The 18,829-nt window shown below is 46.8% G+C and overlaps 1 protein-coding gene across 1 annotated transcript in view; it reads right to left on the bottom strand.

Annotated features, from left to right (window-relative positions):
• Positions 1 to 17,823, bottom strand: part of ITGA11 (integrin subunit alpha 11) — a 120,828-nt gene extending 103,005 nt beyond the window's left edge. Inside the window, exon 1 of the mRNA XM_081965201.1 lies at positions 17,710 to 17,823. Coding sequence (XP_081821327.1) covers positions 17,710 to 17,761 — 52 coding nt within the window. The 5' untranslated portion in view covers positions 17,762 to 17,823. The remainder of the gene's footprint in view (positions 1 to 17,709) is intronic.
• Positions 17,824 to 18,829: the final 1,006 nt, after the last annotated feature.

Raw genomic sequence — 18,829 nt, 5'->3', positions numbered from 1 at the left:
TTCCTTATACCTTTTAGTGACCTTTCCTTATATAATTGGTATTTTCTTTCATATTTCTGGATTTCTAATTTCCGTTTCTTTTAGTTAGCAATTGCTAAAACAAATCCCACGTGAAAAAGTATTCAAAGCCTTCTTGATTTTAATCGTCAATTTATTTATTCCTGCAGATTGTAATATTTATTCATTTTCATATCTCTGTTTTTCCACTGTTGTGCAACACAATTCCAGCAGCTGCTAACATGTGTAAAATTAAATATATATTGTACTCCCTTTCAAATAGCCAACAAAATATTTCTGGTTTTAATTCCATATCTTGCTTTACCATTGCTTCTAACCGCTAACTTCTGAATAGCTACTTGGACCGACCTAACAACCAGGAAAGCAATAACACAAGTAAGTACTTGAGTGTATCTCTTTCATTGTGTTATTCTTATATAAGGTGTAAGTGCAAGCAATTAAAGTCTTGCTTTCTGTGTCTCTCCTTTGTTCAGGTTGTTGGAGCAAAGTGATATGGTGGTGTGCAGAAGACTGGCAAGCCAGTGGTTCTTCCTCTGTAAGTAGCTGTCTTTATTGCTGGGTGTGCTCTGTGCTGGATTCATCCTTGAGATAGTGAAGTGCAAGCGATTAAAATCTTGTTTTCTGTGTCTCTCCTTTGTGCAGATTATTGGAGCAAAGTGGTGAGGTGATGGTGCAGAAGACGCAAAAAAGGACATTAATTTTCCTTTTCTATTATTTTGTGTGCTTGTTTCATCCTAATGCAGTGCATGCAGTTAAAGTCTTGCTTTCTGTGTCTCTCCTTTGTGCAGGTTATAGGAGCAAGATGGTGAGCTGGCGGTTGGTCGTACCAACCCCCGCAGCCTAGGTGGCCAAGACCTACAGAGCCAGGGCCTGAGGCTGATGCTCTGCAATGCAAGGTCCATTGTTAACAAGGCCCCCCTCATTAATGAGTTGATCTCAGAGGGGGAGCCGGACCTTGCAGGGATAACGGAGACCTGGTTGGGCCACGAGGGTGGTTTGCCCCTCGTGGAGATGTGCCCGCCAGGTTACCGTGCATTTCATCAGCCGCGGGCCCTGGGTAAGGGTGGCGGGGTGGCGGTAATTATACGGGAGAGTCTGGAACCAAGGGAGTTCACTGTGCCACAGATCTCCGGGTGTGAGTCCCTTGGTGTGAAATGGGGCCCAGGGAGGCAGTTGGGCTTGCTGATTTTATACTTGGCTCCTCGCTATGCATCAGCGGCCCTGCCTGAGCTCCTCGAGCTGATCGCGGAGACGGCAGTTGATACCCCCAAAGTTGTGGTTATGGGGGATTTCAACCTGCCGTCGACAGGCGAAGCATCCGAGGTGGCTCGGGAGTTCATGGCTTCCATGACAGCCATGGACCTGACCCAATTAATTCAGGGCCCCACACACGAAGGTGGGCACACACTGGACCTTGTTTTTGTATCTGGACAGTGGACGAGTGATCTGGGAATAGGGGATCTAGTTATTACACCCCTGTCATGGTCAGACCACTCATCTCTCCGGCTCGACTTCCATGGCGCTACCCCCCACTGCGGGGAGGCGGAACCTGATTGTCCCAGATGGTTCCGCCCCAGGCGACTGATGGAACCAGATAGGTTCCAGACGGAGCTTGGGCCACTTCCTGTAGCCCTGACCCGCTCCCGGACGGAGGACCTAGTGGCCGCTTGGAATAGAGGGGCTGCTGGGGCCTTGGACCGGGTAGCGCCTTTGTGGCCTCTCCTGCGGCAACGAACCACCCTGGCTCCTTGGTTTACCGAGGAGCTGAGGGTGATGAAACGCCACAAGAGACGCCTAGAAAGCAGGTGGAGGTCCTCACGCTCTGAATCTCACCGAACACAGGTAAGAGCCTATTTACGGACCTACCTTGTGGCACTGAGAGCGGCCAAACGTAGACACTGTGCCGCTCTTATTGCGTCCGCGGATAACCGCCCTGCCGCCCTGTTTCCGGTGACCCGCTCCCTCTTATCACAGAGGCCGCAGGAAGCCCCTTTGCAGGGTAGAGCAGAGGAGTTTGGGGAATATCTGCAGGACAAAATCGATCAGATCCGGAGTGGATGGGCCCCCTTCAGTGGACCAGGGGAGACGTCGGAAGCAAGTCTTGAGACACCACGCTGGGAGGGGTTTGACTCTGTTGCCCCCGAGGATTTGGACAGGTTACGTGGGCGACTGTGAGCCACCTCATGTTTACTGGACCCGTGTCCCTCCTGGCTTGTACTGGCATCCTGGGAGGTTACACGAGGCTGGCTCCTGGGTCTGGTGAACGCTTCACTTGAGGAGGGGTCCTTGCCGGCCGCCTTGAAAGAGGCGGTGGTGAGGCCCCTGCTCAAGAGGCCTTCCCTGGATCCGGAGGAGCTAGCTAATTACCATCCTGTCTCCAACCTTCCCTTTTTAGCGAAGGTTGTAGAGAGTGTGGTGGCACAACAGTTCCCACGTCACCTGGAGGAAGCAGACTATCTAGACCCGCCTCAGTCCGGCTTTCGACCCGGTCACAGCACGGAGATGGCCTTGGTCGCGTTGGTAGATGATCTCTGGAGGGCCAGAGATAGGGGTTGCTCCTCTATCCTGGTCCTATTAGATCTATCAGCGGCTTTCGATACCATCGACCATGGTATCTTATTGCACCGGCTGGAAGAGGTGGGTGTAGGGGGCACCGTTTTGCGGTGGTTCTGCTCCTACCTCTCCGACCGGACGCAGTGTGTGTTGGCAGGGGAGCAGAGGACGACCCTGAGGCCACTCACTTGTGGGGTGCCACAGGGGTCGGTCCTCTCGCCCCTCCTGTTCAACACATACATGAAGCCGCTGGGTGAGATCATCCGTGGTTTTGGGGTTGGATACCATCTGTACGCTGATGATACGCAGCTGTACATCTCCACCCCAAACCACCCCAACGAGGCCGTCGAAATGATGTCCCGGTGCTTGGAAGCCGTTCGGGTCTGGATGGGGGACAACAGACTCAGGCTCAACCCCTCCAAGACAGAGTGGCTGTGGCTACCGGCGCCCCGGTTCAACCAGTGGACTCCAACACTGGCCATATATTTGAACCTGGAATTTTCTGCCCAACTACACATTAGGCAACATTTGCATAACAACCTCCTGCCCTAATTAACCATTTCTGAGGAGTTTCTAAAGTCCATTTAGAAAGTCCACTGTGCTGAGCCATAAAATTATCTGTTCAACTTTGCTTTAGCATAGTAGCTGAATCCATCCAGGTATGTTTTGTTCAAGAGATCATGATGAAGATAAACAATTGCTTAAAGCAATGTATAAGTCAAGCAGATTTCTCTGGCTGAAATGCATCTAATGAAAGCAGCTCCTGTATTCAATGCAACTAACCAAACACACTTGGGTGGCCACATTTGCAATAATACTGCAGTTCTGATAGGGTTAAGGACATGTACAGCACACTCTTTTACATGTGCAGGGGGAGGGAAGGAAGAAAAATATAGTGCTTTTGATTCAATCACCCTACAATGAAAGGAGAGGTCTATCAAGGACCTAAGGGATACACAGCTCACATACTTTACCACTATAGCATCCCAATTCTGAGATATATTGCCTTCCCCTCCCACCCTCAAATAGTTTCCATTAGCAATGGATGAAGGGATTTAAAAGAATATGTAGTTGTTTGCTACTATATCTAGTTGCAGCTGTATAACTGAATGAAAATGAAGGAGATCAAAGCAGTGCCTTGTCTTTGTCAAAGTGAAATAGAATTGGCTCAGGGTAAAATCTTAACCGGAATTTTCAGCCAGCATTTGGCTAGTCATTCCCCATTTTTCTGAAAGTGCTGCTTTGGTCAAAGGGCAAATAAACCACTATGTCTCCTGCAATATGAACCCGTTCTCTCCATTCAGATAGGTCAGGAAAGAACCTGCGCAGAACACCGAGGAATAATTTCCTACCACTATAGAACATTTTTTATTTATTTTATTATGTCCTGCCTTTATTGTTTTTACAAATAACTCAAGGCAGCAAACATATCTGACACACATTCCTTCTCCTATTTTTCCCACAACAACAATCCTGTGAGGTAAGTTGAAAGAGAATCACTGGCCCAAGGTCACCCAACTGTCTTTCATGTGTAAGACAGGACTTAAACTCATTATCTCTTGCTTTCTAGCCTTAGCCCACCCAAATAATAATAATAATAATAATAATAATAATAATAATAATAATAATAATAATAATAATAATAATTTTTATTTGATTAGCCGCAACCCTCTCCCGAAGGACTCGGGGCGGCGTACAATCAAAACAAATAAAAATACACATAAGACAAACATATATACAAAAAGAACAGAGACATATACATATGTGCATGGAGGAGAGTTGACTTATAAGTGAAAGACAATTAAAAACACAATTTAAAATCCCCTTAAATAAAATTACTAAATTAAAAAACCCATCAGGAGCGATACGAAGTTATGGTTGAGCCAGGCCAGCTATTTGGAAAAGGTGGGTCTTGAGCTTGACACGGAAGGAGCGGAGGTCAGTAGTGGTCCTAATATCCGGGGGGAGGTCATTCCACAGGGCTGGGCCCGCCACAGAGAAGGCTCTGCTCCTAGGCGCCGCCCCATGGCACTGTCTGGTGGACGGCACCTGGAGAAGTCCCTCTCTGTGTGAGCGGATGGGTCGTAGGGATGTATGGGGCAGAATACGATCCCACAGGTAACTAGGTCCTGAGCCATGGAGCGCTTTAAAGATCGTAATCAAGACCTTGAAACGCACTCGATAGACCACAGGAAGCCAGTGCAGCTCGCGCAGGAGAGGTGTCACATGGGAGTACTTGGTACTCCCCATAATCACCCGCGCAGCCGCATTCTGGACCAACTGCAGTCTCCGAGTGCATTTCAAGGGAAGCCCCATGTAGAGAGCGTTACAGTAGTCCAGGCGAGACGTCACCAGCGCATGGGTGACTGTGCGTAGGGCGTCCCGGTCCAATAGGGGGCACAATTGGCGCACCAGGCGAACCTGGTGGAACGCCCCCCTGGCCACGGCTGTCACATGTTCATCCATGGACAGCCTGGCATCTAGGAGGACGCCCAAATTGCGCGCCCGCTCCACGGGGGCGAGTTGAATGCCCCCAATGGCCAGAGATGGAATTATCTGGTTGAACCGGGGAGCCGGAACCCACAGCCACTCCGTCTTGGAAGGGTTGAGCCTGAGTCGGTTGTCATCCATCCAGATCCGTACGGCTTCCACACACCGGGACATCACTTCGACGGCCTCGTTGGGGTGGTTCGGGGTGGAAATGTACAGCTGAGTATCATCAGCGTACAGATGATATCCCACCCCGAAACCACGGATGATCTCACCCAGCGGCTTCATGTATGTGTTGAACAGGAGTGGCGAGAGGACCGACCCCTGTGGCACCCCACAAGTAAGGGGGCATAGGGTCGACCTCTGCTCCCCTGCCAACACACGTTGCGTCCGGCCAGAGAGGTAGGAGCCGAACCACCGCAAAACGGTGCCCCGGACCCCCAACCCCTCCAGTCGGCGCAACAGGATACCATGGTCGATGGTATCAAAAGCCGCCGAGAGGTCTAATAGGACCAGGATAGAGGAACAGCCCCTATCTCTGGCCCTCCAGAGATAATCTACCAATGCGACCAAGGCCGTCTCTGTGCTGTGCCCAGGGCGAAAGCCGGACTGGCGCGGGTCTAGATAATCATTCTCCTCCAGATGTCGTGGAAACTGAGAAGCCACCACACTCTCTACAACCTTCGCCAAAAAGGGAAGGTTGGAGACAGGACGATAATTGGCCAGCTCCGTAGGGTCCAGGGAAGGCTTCTTGAGCAAGGGTCTCACCACCGCCTCTTTCAAGGCGGCCGGGAGAGACCCCTCACCCAACGAAGCGTTCACTAGGCCCAGGAGCCAGTCGCGTGTAACCTCCCAGGATGCCAGTACAAGCCAGGAGGGACACGGGTCCAGTAAACATGTGGTAGGTCGCAGTCGTCCACGCAATCTGTCCAAATCTTCGATGACAACCAAGTCAAACTCCTCCCAAAAAGGTTTCTCAAGACTCGCCACTGGCGTCTCGACTGGGCCACTGAAGGGGACCCAATCCTTCCGGATTTGAGCGACTTTATCCTGCAGATATTTCCCAAACTCCTCTGCCCTACCCTGTAGAGGGGCCTCCCGCGGCCTCTGAAACAGAAGGGAGTGGGACACCCGAAACAGGGCGGCAGGGCGGTTCTCTGCGGATGCAATGAGAGCGGCACAATATTGACGTTTGGCCGTTCTCAATGCCACTAGGTACGTCCTTAAATGGGCTCATACCTGTGCTCGGTCAAATTTGGATCGGGAGGATCTCCAACAACTCTCTAGGCATCTCTTGCGGCGCTTCATCACCCTTAGCTCCTCGGTAAACCAAGGAGCCAGGGTGGATCGTTGCCGCCGGAGAGACCGCAAAGGCGCCACCCGGTTCAAGGCCCCGGTAGTCGCATTATTCCACGCGGCCACCAGGTCCTCTACCCGAGGGCGGGTCAGGGCTGCAGGAGGTGGCCCAAGCTCCATCTGGAACCTGTCTGGTTCCATCAAGCGCCTGGGGCGGAACCATCTAGTGTTTTCCGGTTCCGCCTCCCCGCAGCGAGGGGTAGCACCAGGGAAGTCAAGTCGGAGGAGTGAGTGATCTGACCATGACAGAGGAGTGATGGTTAAATTCACTCCTCCCAGATCACTCAACCACTGTCGAGAGACAAAAACAAGGTCCAAGGTGTGACCTCCCTCGTGTGTCGGGCCTTGAATCATTTGAGTCAGGTCCATGGCTATCATGGAAGCCATGAACTCCCGAACCCCCTCTGATGCTTCTCCCACTGACGGCAGGTTAAAATCCCCCATCACTAGAAGTTTGGGGGTCTCAACCGCCACCGATGAGATCAGCTCGAGGAGCTCAGGCAGGGTCGCTGATGTATGGCGGGGAGCCAGGTATACTATCAGCAGGCCCAACTGCCTCCCAGGGCCCCATTTCACAACAAGGGATTCACATCCGGACGTCTGTGGCACAGTGGACTCCCTCGGCTCTAAGTCCTCCCGGATAATCACTGCTACCCCACCGCCCCTTCCCCGGGCCCGGGGCTGGTGAAATGCTTGGTAACCTGGTGGGCACATTTCCACGAGGGGTAACCCTCCCTCGTGGCCCAACCAGGTTTCCGTTATTCCCGCGAGGTCCGGCTCCCCCTCCAAAATTAGATCATGAATGAGGGGGGCCTTATTGACAACGGACCTCGCATTGCATAACAACAGCCTCAGGCCCTGGGCCTGCAGATCCTGACCACCTAGAACGCGGGGGTTGGTACAAGCGACCGGGTGTAACCAGCACCCACGGTCTCCCAACCGACTGCGAGTTGTTAATCTGTCCTCGTATCTGCCCCTCCCTACGACTGTTGGAGTCAAGGAGCCCTGTATAGGAATGATATCCTCTCCCCCCTCCTCCTCTCTGCTCCTTCTGCTCAAGACCCCACCTGGTGACCTGGCTCTGTCATCGCTCCTGATCTGACCCACCCACCCCTCAACCCCTAAACCCCTAAAAGAATTTAACTAAAAAACCCCTAAGTCTCCGCTTAGGATGTATCTTACATATTTGAATGGTGCCTACTTGGGCAAAGCAGCCCATGCAGCCTGGATTGGCATATTGCTCTAAGTCAGAGGTTGTACATCAAATTGTAAATCGTAATTTGTAGAGAATGGCAGGAATCTGTTTCATGGACATCACAACATACAACCATACACCTGTGAGCCTCAATTCACGAGACAGGAAGTTTAGAAGTCCTTAGATGGAGCTCTCTAGCTGTGATGAGTAACGTATGGCCATCCCACTGCATCACTCTCAGCTATTCACAATGAGTGATTTAACTACCCTACTTCTACAAGAATGCAGCCTCCTCTCCTACTCTCCAAGATCAAGTGAAACCTGCATCACTTCACAATTGCCATGCTTGCATGTGTTTTCAATAAGCAGCAAAAATGGTGGCACAAGAGCATTGAGCAACTGCTTCACTTTCTGAAAGCCTGCACAGTACAGCCACATGCTGCCAAAATCTCTGTTTCAGGTTCTCCGTGAAAGATATCAAGGTTCCTTTCGTTTCTCTCACAGTAGCATTAAAAACATTTGCTAATTAAAACAGTGTAGTTTAATAGATAATGGGGCTCAGCTGTTAAAGACACTGAGCTTGTCAGCTGGAAAGTTGACAGCTCAGGTTTAAGCCCAGAGTGCTGCGCAACAGGGTCAGTTCCCATTCCTTGCCCCACCTCCTGCTGACCTAACAGTTTGAAAGCATGCAAATAAGTAGATAAAGAGGTATTACTTTGGAGGGAAGATAATACCATTCCATGTGCTCCAGCATATAACCGTGATGGCGAACCTATGGCACATGTGCCGGAAGTGGCACACAGAGTTGTCTCTCCGGGCATGCAAGCTGTCGCCCCTTGCTTTTCTGAGTTCTGGCGTGCTAGTCTTCACGCATGCAGGAGCGCTAGAAATTGGAAGAGCCTGGTGCGCATGCATGTGCCAGGAAGATGATTTTCCGCTTTCCAGTACGGCCAGGTGGTCTTCACGCATGCATGTGCACCAGAAACCAGAAGACCAGGTGGCCAGTGTGAATGCATGTGCCGGAAATCGGAATATCATCTTTCCATCATGCACATGCACACTGGGTAGCTGCTCTTCCTGTTTCCAGCACATGCTCCCATTTTGGCACTCAGTGCCGAAAAAGTTCACCAACATTGGCATATAGTCATGCTGGCCACATGAGCCACAAATGCATTTGGACAAGACTGGCTCTAAGAAATGGAGATGAGTACCACCCCCTGGAGTTGGAAACAACTGGACAAACAGATGCCTTTACCTTAACATTAATATATATTCTGATAATCTTTCGTTGGTGCCACTGTAAATATAGAATGAGCTTCCCCTTCTTTGAAACTCCCAATTTTATTTTATTTTTTTGGGTGGGGCGGAAGGTACTTAACAAATTACAATCAACTAAAGACAAAATTTGAGACATTCCTCAACCTCTTTTAGTGTTTAGCTACATAATAGCTGAACTTTAGGTTAAGAAATCACCATAGCAACTCCTCCATACCAGAGATACATCCTGCTACTGAATTACCTCATAAATAGTTGCGGCACATACAATTATGAACAGTGAATACATCAGCAGTTCTGAACTTCACGTAGGGCCAGGCAAGTTCATGGAGAATATGTGTGAATTACTTGCTGTGGGCATTTTGAATTGATGTGCAGAGAAGGAGCTCTCAGATGGGGTCTAGTTTCTGCACCACCCTTGGAAGGGTGCTTCATAACTAAGTATTGTGAATTGGATGTTAGAAGCATTGTGGGGACTGTGGTATACCGATTTTAAAAAATGGAAATGCATAAGGTGTCCTGAATGTCAATAATGAAATATTAAGTACATAAAAGTAATAACTGGTTACAGATGTTAGAAGGAATATTGGCATATAGCAACATTAGTAACAATTCTGACATTAAACCTCATAAACCTCATAACTACATTATAAATACTAATTTTATATATAAAATACTTTAATGCTTTTAAATGCACAGAACTATAAAATATAACTCTTCAGTGACTGATTATACTGCATACCTGATTCAATTAACAAAATCTATCAATATTCAGATTATCTTTTTGGCCAAATTGATGATTATCAATCAATTCTAAAATGTGTTCTGGTCAAAAAAAAATGTTTTTCCTTAAATGAAAATGATGCAGTTCCTTATTTTTAATTTTCTGCCACATACCACACTTTAAAGAGCCATCTTTTTACAAAGGATCCATGAGTCTTTTCCTTTTTAGAAGGCATCATTATTTTTGCTTCTGCTTGCAAAAATCCAAGCTGATTTGTAATTGCAATTCCTCTGCCTGGCTTTTATAAAATCTCACAGCAGCGGGATTAAAATGTCTCACAGCAGCAGCACTAGACGTCCCAATGATACCTCGAATCCAAGGTCATTCACAAGGGGATGAAAAAGTGTACATGGCAGTTGTGACCATGTGATCAAAGGGTTTTTCCTTCCCCACCCTTTGCTTTAAGACATTAAAAAGAGGAGGGGCATCGAGAGCATGATCTGGCTGCCATCTAGATGATTTTTAACCACACATCCCCACCCTGTGGACAGGCCTGCATGGGTCTTTTTCCAAAAGTTATTTCTGCTCAAGAGAAGCACATCTCCCACGCTACAACCAAAGCAATGGTCAGACAGGAATACCTTGAGCTTGGGCCAAGAAGGAAATATGAGAAAACATCTCAGATAAGCCCCATTCCCATTCCCATGAAGGTAAAGAGAGGAAGGAGGGAAACATATTCAGATTTGCAAGATTCTATTGTACAGTTGTTACAATAAAAGTGGTTCAATCCCAGAGGTGGATTGCTGCCGGTTCAGCCCGGACTGGCCAAACCAGTAGGAGTGATGGTGGGAGGCTCTGCCCACACGCTCGGACGCACATAAGCGCGAGTGTGCAAACGCGCCCAAACTGGTGGTAAAAAAATTAGCAACCCACCTAATGCCAGCTAATATGGCATTAGCTACCTGGTCTATTCTAATTTGTAGGGCTGACACAAGCCAGTCACATGTAACTGGTTTTTTTCTACCAAATTGTCTGCTTCAGCCAGTGTGTCAATTCTCTTGAAAAATGATCAGAGTGCCTCAATTTCCCAGACCAGAAATATCAGGGTATGACTGTCTATGGAGATTCTCAGTCATCCAGTCATGGTTGTCCCAAAGGTGCTTTTTCAAAAGGCAACTAAACTTTCTTCGTTTTTTGCTTGAAGATGTTTTGCTTCTCACCCAAGAAGCTTCTTCAGTTCTGACTGAATGTGAAGGATGGAAGGATTTATATTCTTGCAGTCATCTGGTGGTTAGCACTCTTTCTGAGAGGCCATTTGAAGGCCACGTGAAGGTTTCTCTGTGCCCCAGGGTCACCTGGATAGTGAAAATGGGTGTGGAACCTTCTTGGAACTGCAGGAAGGACTGGGTCATAAACGGGAGATAGGTGGTGTCGTATCCCTCCCCCACTGTTGAAAGAGGGCTGTTCAATCTTAATGTAGACGGCCTCTTTGGCTCCTCTTTCAAACCAGGGGTCCTCTCTGTCCCAATTGTGGACTTTGCTGTTTTCAAGAACGACCTTTGTCTTTCAAATGCTGATGGACCACTGAATCTTGTCCTGGTGTGTTTCTTCTCCTGTGTTGTGCCATGCATTTGTGGATTGCTTCTTTTGTTCTCCAATGTACTAATCTGCACATGTCTTGTTGCATTGTACTGCATATATCACATTGCTCAGTTTGTGTCTGGATCTCATATCCTTGGGATAGACAAGCTTCTGCTTTAGTGTATTCTTGGGTTTAAAGTGTGCATGTATGTTGTATTGGTTGAAAATCCTCCTGAGCTTTTCAGATATTCCTGCAACGTATAGGATTATTTATTGTTCTCTTCTTCGTCTGCTGTGTAGGAGCTCCTGCTGGGTCTTTTTTTGGATTTCATGAAGGCCCAGTTGGAATAGCCACAGGTTCTGAGGTTTTCTTTGATATGTTTTACTTTCAGTTAGAACTGAAGAAGCCTCTTGGATAAGAAGTGAAACATCTTCAAGCAAAAACAAAGGAAGTCCAGTTGTCTTTTGAAAAAGCCATTTGGGATATCAGGGTGTAACCTTACCCCCTTGCTGGGTAGACCATAAACTTCAAATAACTCTCTTACAACCTCTCCATGCACCTGCCAACTCTCTCAGTTTACAGCCGATGTTGCTTTGGAAGGTGCGCCAGGAGATGTACGGTAATTTGGTTACAATAATTTGGTGCTTCCCTGCCTTGTCGCTCAACAACAACCAGAATCAAACTTGCTTTTGATTCCAGAGACAATAAACAGAACACAGGCTATCAGTGATACATAATCAGTATATCAAAATGCCCTTTAAAAAGGAAAGCACCCTAACCAGGGTGAAGGGGAGTTCTAGCTAAACCATGGGAAGGGAAACCAAACCTAACTTGGGGAGGAAGGGTGTCAGTCGCTCAGCCCAGCTGAAGCGGGGAGAGGGGTAGAAGGCCACCAGTGACTAAAAACCTATTTTATTCAAGGTGCCCAAGGAAAGAATTGGTTCCACATAGCGGCACAAAAACACAGTTTAAAAAAGATAAAATGGGGGGAAACGGGGGGGAAAAACTCAACACAATTCTGGCTACAGGCCTGCAACACTTGCCTGAGGGAACTTCCCTCAGCCGGACTCCAACTGCCTCTCAAAGGCCCTCAGCCCTTTCCCGCCAAATCTGAGAGAGTTCGCTTCTTCTCCTTTATTGGCTCTCAGGGATCAGGTGACCTCCTCTGGACCCAGTTTGTGATTTAAAGGGCCAGCTCAGCATCAGGGCAAAGAGCTTTCTGAGAATCAGGCTATTTTCCAAGGCACTCTACGGCCAGACTGATGGATGGAAACTGACCAAGAAGAGGTTCAACCTGGAAATAAGGAGGAATTTCCTGACAGTGAGAACAATCAACTAATGGAACAGAAGTTGTGGGAACTTCATCCCTTGAGGCTTTCAAGAAGAGACTGGACTGCCATCTGTCAGAAATGGTGTAGGGTCTCCTGCTTGGGAGGGGGGTTAGACTAGATGACCCACAAGGCCCCTTCCAACTCTGTTAATCTGAATCTACCTAAGATGATCAAAGGCCTGGAGGCTGAAACATCCGATGAACGGTTGCAGGGACTGGGCCTGGCTAGTCTAGGGAAGAGAAGGATCAGGGGAGACACCATAGCACTCTTCCAATATTTGAGGGGCTTCCACAGAGAGGAGGGGCTCAAGCTATTTTCCAAGGCACCCAAAGGCCAGACAAGGAATAATGGATGGAAACTGACCAAGGAGAAATTCAACCTAGAAATAAGGAGGAATTTTCTGACCGTGAGAACAATCAACCAATGGAACAGAAGTTGCCTTCGGAAGTTGTGGGAGCTTCATCCCTGGAGACTTTCAAGAAGAGACTGGGCTGCCATCTGTCAGTTATGGTGTAGGGTCTCCTGCTTGGGCTCCAAGACCGCCAAGGTTCCTTCCAACTCTGTTAATCTGTTAATGTTTTAAAGTGGATTAACACTCAAATCCCCTTGCAAGGAAGCAGGGAGAGTGATTCCTACCTGCAGGACTCAGACCCTGAATTGGCCCAGAAGGAGCCTAATCCTTCTTTCAGGTTTAAAGAGTGTAAACGTCTTAAGAAGCCAGGGAAACTTGTCAAAATGACAAAGATTTCAAAGGAAAAAGCTCCATGGATAAATCAACAGCTTTGGTAATTTTGGCAAGGTAAGAGAAATAAGAAGAGTAACATTAAGCATCCTAAAAGTTAGGATTAAAAAATACAAGTAATCCTCATTTAACAACCACAATTGGGACCGATAACTCTGTTGTTAAGTGGGAAATTAAGCGACCACAACTGTGCTTTCCTTCCCTTGCCCTTTGGAATGCTCACCCAGTGCCAGATAATGAGGAAGAAGGGAATTAATGTTTGGATTTACATTAATTGGAGGGGAAAGGATTAGAAAAGAGTAAGCATACACATTAAACCAATGTGCAGGCACCGGCAGCCATGAGCACACTAAACAAACAGCATGTAGTTCCCATTGTACCCCTCTTACTCTTTTGTAATCCCTTTCTCTGAAAGTAAATTTTGGATGGATATTTAGATCAAAAACCAATTCACCTTTTTTTACCTTGAATTTTTGCAGATGAGGCAATCTTTCCATCTGGACAGATGGAGCCACCTCTTGCCTTAGACCACATAAAACTCTGTCAGAGTTTGTTGCAGAAAAATCAAATCCAGAAAGCACACACAAATAACCGATTCAGCCAGATTCATTAACTTTTTAAAATACATAATAACAGATGAATAAATGTACAATACCAATAGTAGATTCTTTCTACGTGGTAGAAGTTACAATCAGACACAAGCAGGAGAGAACAGTTAGTTTCATTTCCGAGCAGACAGAGTAGTTTCAGTTTCGATTCTCAGCACAGACTCAGATTAGTTTAAGCTCCCATTGGCTGACTTCATTGCTACGCCTGCTCATTGGCTCACCTGGTTACCCTGTCTCTGCCAGTCATGAATATTCTAACAAATCATCCCCCCTTGCTATTTGAGGGCTTTCCTTTAAATGTTACTTCACAGATTATTAATTGCTTTTACTCCTGGCTGGAAAGGGTCTTTGACAGGGCAACCCACTGAGTTTTTCCAATTGAGCAGTATATACAAATAAAATGAATAAATTAATTAATAAAAATAAATAATTCCTGTCAATGGGAGACATTTCTAAGGCTCATATGGTCCATAGTTTTACTTCTATGTAAACATTATTTTCAACAAATGTCCTAGAAATAGTTATCTCTTAAACCCACCTCAGCTGGGGAATTCTGGGAGTTGAAATCAAAGCAACATAAAGTTGCCTGGGGAACAAACACTGCCATAAAGTATTTATTGCATTTTCTGGAATGTCCAGAATTAGCATTTCCAAAACCTGCCAGCAAACCACCAAAATATGAATGTATAATTATTTCCGTCATTTTGGCACAAAAAAGCCAGGCAGGCAAAGCATAGCTTGATATATTTAAATAAGTTTCTTCCTCCTCCTTTGCAAAAAAAAATATTTGACAGCACCCAAGAATCTATCCTGCAAATATATTACAAGAAAAACTGCAGCGGGAGAAATGCAGCATAGGGAAAGGGTGGCTGGGCTGGGTGCTGGAGGTGGGTGATGAGCAGGAGGGGCTGCTGGGATCAGCCAGATGGAAGTGGGGCTGCTTCTGACTTTGCTACTGGCAGGCCTGAGTCTCCCTACTGTAGAAAATAGTCTGTCCCAGCCGTGTGTTTAGATCAGCGTATCTCAACCTCAGCAGCTTTAAGACATCTGGATTTCAACTCCCAGAATTCTGCAGCTGGCCTTAAAGTTGCTGACGTTGAGAAGCAGAGGTTACGTTGGTGGCCTTTGAGGGTTGCCACCTTAGAGACAATGCCAAGAGCAATAGTCTGCATGGCCCGTCATTCAAACAGATGGACAGAGTGAGGGAGTCCAACCCCCCCTCCCCTGCCCAAGGCAGGAGTCTTTATCCCACCCAGGACAAGTAAACGTCCAACTTTTTCTTGAAAACCTCCACTGACGGAGCACCCACAATTACAGAAGGCAACTTCTGTTCCACTGGTTAATTGCTTTCACTGTCAGGAAATTCCTCCTTAGTTCCAGGTTAGATCTCTCTTTAATGAACTTCAACCCATTGCTTCTTGTCCTGTCTTCTGATGCTTTGGAGAATGTCAACCCTCATCTCAATCACCGCCTGTCAACTTTTAGAAGACTGCTATCATGTCACCCTAATCCAGGGGTGTCCAAACTTGGCAACTTTAAGACTTGTGGACTTCAATTCCCAGAATTCCCCAGCCAGCAGAGCTGGCTGGGGAATTCTGAGAGTTGAAGTCCACAAGTCTTAAAGTTGCCAAGTTTGGACACCCCTGCCCTAATCCTTCTCTTCATTAGGCTAGTCCTACCTAGTTCCCTCGGCCATTCATCCTACGGTTTAGATATAAGGACTCCTGCCTTGGGCAGGGGTTTGAAGTAGAACTCCTCCCAGGTCTCTTCCAGTCCTATGATTCTATGATAGAGGGAATGAGCCCTTTTCTACAATTCATGATCACCTTCCAAGTCCTATACCAGAATTTCTTAAATGATAATTTCCGGAGCTTATTGAATTGGTTATGATCAAAAGAAACATAAAATCAGATACTTTGTGTTTTATTTCTCCCCTAAATTGGATTGTGAGGAGATCGTTCAATTTACATCCCTTCATTCTTCATTAAAAGAACCCTTTAGATCTGCTCTTCATTCCTTCCATACCTCTCCAGACTCTGCCTGAAGCTTTTCACCTGCTCATTGGAGGGAACCATAAAGGTCACCAAGACCTCCCCGTGCCCCACAAGCCTCCAATAGACCATCCACAGTTCCAGTCATTGTAATGCATGAGCAATGAGTCCTTTCTTTGTGGGTTTCTTCCTCCCTCAAATGCACAAGCAGGCCTAATTATTGAAAGAGGCAGGAAAGTAGAAGTGGACTGGGAAATTTGAAATATAAGATGTATTATTGGGGCTGGAAAAGCAAGCAGCCAATAATTAACACGGGTTAGTCCTGCAGATGTAAGTTTCTAAGTCACTGATTTCAGATGGGTGGGTATGCAAATTGAATAAAACAAAGAAGTTGGATTTAATGCTTTCTAAGGCAGAGTTTCTGAACCTTAGAAGATGTGAGAACTGCAGCATGGCTACTGGCTGGGGAGTTCTAGCAGCTGAACTCCACACCTCTTCAAGTGGCCAAGGTTGAGAAATCCTGCTCTAAAGAGTGAAATTCTGAGAAGCCCATTCCTAAATAACTCAGAGGAGATTGCCCAATTTTCTTCAATCCAGAACATCTACATGAATGAGGGCGTAGGCCATCCATTGCCAATTCTATAAACCTTATAGCCCAGTCCATAATCCCTTAAGAGGTGCCACAAAGTGAATATAGTAACAATTGGGGAGCAAAACAAAAATAGACATACACCCTGTTAATCGATCCCTTGAAATAATGCATCTCTAGACCCTAAGCATGACGCAAACGCTTAAAATGTAAATGCAACTCGGTCTAATTGTTACTGTGGCAGTGACGGTGCAGCATCTTTAAACCCTGAATCTGCGAAATTGCTGCACCAGGAGAAAAAAGGCCAACCCTGAAATCAGCTTGGTGGCAAGCAAAACACAATCATTTGTCCACGTGGAAGCTCCCTCCCTCCCTCTCTAAGTCACAATTTGCTGTGTTCCAGCCTTCAAATTTTTCTGGAGAAAAATGAGGGGTCGTTTCAAATCATTCACACAAATACAAACAGGAGACCTCCAGAAGACAGTTTTCCACCCCTTTTGTTCTAAAGTCTCAGAAGACTGTTTTTGCTCCTGGAGTTGAAACTGAGCCCAAAAAGATGTCAAAACAGAAAGAAAAAAAAGGGGGGGGGAGAGAGAGAGAGAGAGAGTGAGTGTGTGAGTGAGTTCTGCTTTCAGCCAGAACACCCTGCCTGCCCCAGCCCTGGCTATACAATGGTGTTTAAATTTACAGGAACACGGCCAATAATAAGTTGAAATTTTACCCTCTCCCCCCTCCTCTGTAATTTAATACGCTGCCTTCAGCTGTTCATCGAACCCATATGTGGGGACCAAGCTGCCTCTTTAAAAAAGAAAAAGAAATAATGAGACCCCAAAGAAGGTGGCTCCAGCAAACTTTATTAACCAAACCTCTAAAAGGCTCCAGTGAGGACCAGGCTCTGAATGAGCAGAAGCCCTTTAAAAGCTCCATTAACAGCGTCTTCCTTTCCCTCCTTCGGCCAAAGAAAGTACCGTATCAAAAGCAACAAATTGAAATATTGCAACGGGGATTCAGCTGCCAAACGCCAAAGCTGCAATTCAAGAAAGAGAAGCGGCTTCCTCTTTCCCCTTTCTGCCTTTTGCAAAAAAAAAAAAAAAAAGGAGCATCCTCATTCAAGCCCCACGGAGAGACATCTGTCAGGGAACAAATAACAGAGCGAGCCAGCCCACCTTCCAACTGCCAGCCCCATCACCTTCTCCCTCCCAGCCAGGTCTTCTTGGCAAGATCCACGGGAGGCTCCAGAGATTAAGAGGCTTACCTGTCAGGAGGCTGAGAGCCCAGGCCACCACCACCCCTCGGCAGGCCTCCATGGGGCACCCAGAGACGTCTGGTGCTGCCTGCTCAGACCATGCACGGAAGGCTCCAAAGCCAAGCAGAGGTCCAACTCGGTGAAAAGCAGCCTGCTTATCCCACAAGTCTCTTCCCACTCCTGACAGAAGCAGCAGCCCTCGAAAGGAAGTGGGAGGGACGGGGCTGTAGGAGGTGCAGAAGCAGAGGAGCGGAGTGGGATGTGGTGGCCAGGAGCAGAGGCTCAGCAGCACCCGGGCTGTGCCAGCAGCAGGGATTCCCCCAGCCCTGGCTGTCAGAAGCAGCAGCAGGCTTTCTCCTGGAAAGCGCTCCAGCGAGGACTCATCTGCAATGGCCAAACAAACTTTTCCTCCTAGGCAGCACTTGCAATCTTGAGGTGCCAAGGAGGAGACCACGAAAACATGGAGTATCGTATTATGTGGCTGGGGCGGGGAGGGAGCACTTACTCCGAAAAACTGGAAGTGAACCTGCCAAATTTGCACTGCTTTGTTCAAGCAAGTCAGCATTTGATCCCTTGAAAATGGTCATAGTGAAGATTTCAGAATGAATTTTTAGATTTAGACAGTGGGTTAAAAAGCCTGTTTGTCAGTCATCTATTTTCAGTCAGCAGGTTCAAGGTGAGTCATCCCCTTTGTCTCTTTGCTGAGTTACAAATTTGTAACAAATCTGCCACATTTTCTAAATTGCTTTTATTTCAGCAAAAGTTTGGCCAATTCCAACAAAAGCATCTTTCCACTACAAATCATTCTTTCACCAGTTGCTGCGGAACCCAAATAGTCTGCAGTCCTGCAACAAAATTATTTTAAAATCCCATCAAAAAGATCAGATCTTTTCTTAGGGTGGCTGAGCAAAATTTTAACTAACAGCTATACTACTACACAAGAAGGGGAAAAAATCACTAATGGGTGAACAAAAAACCAAGACACATTGTGAATACAAATGCATGCAATCCAATACTAAAATATTACAAAAGAAATTCTAAAAGACCTAATTGCTAAATTATTAAATATTTAAAATACTAAAATGCTAGAATACTGAAATTCTCCCTCAAAAAGCCGTTGTGTCAAGGA

This window comes from Natrix helvetica (assembly GCF_964273705.1).
Source record: "Natrix helvetica genome assembly, chromosome: 12".
In the NCBI taxonomy this organism is placed as follows: domain Eukaryota; kingdom Metazoa; phylum Chordata; class Lepidosauria; order Squamata; family Natricidae; genus Natrix; species Natrix helvetica.
This window is presented reverse-complemented; position numbering and strand designations above follow the sequence as displayed.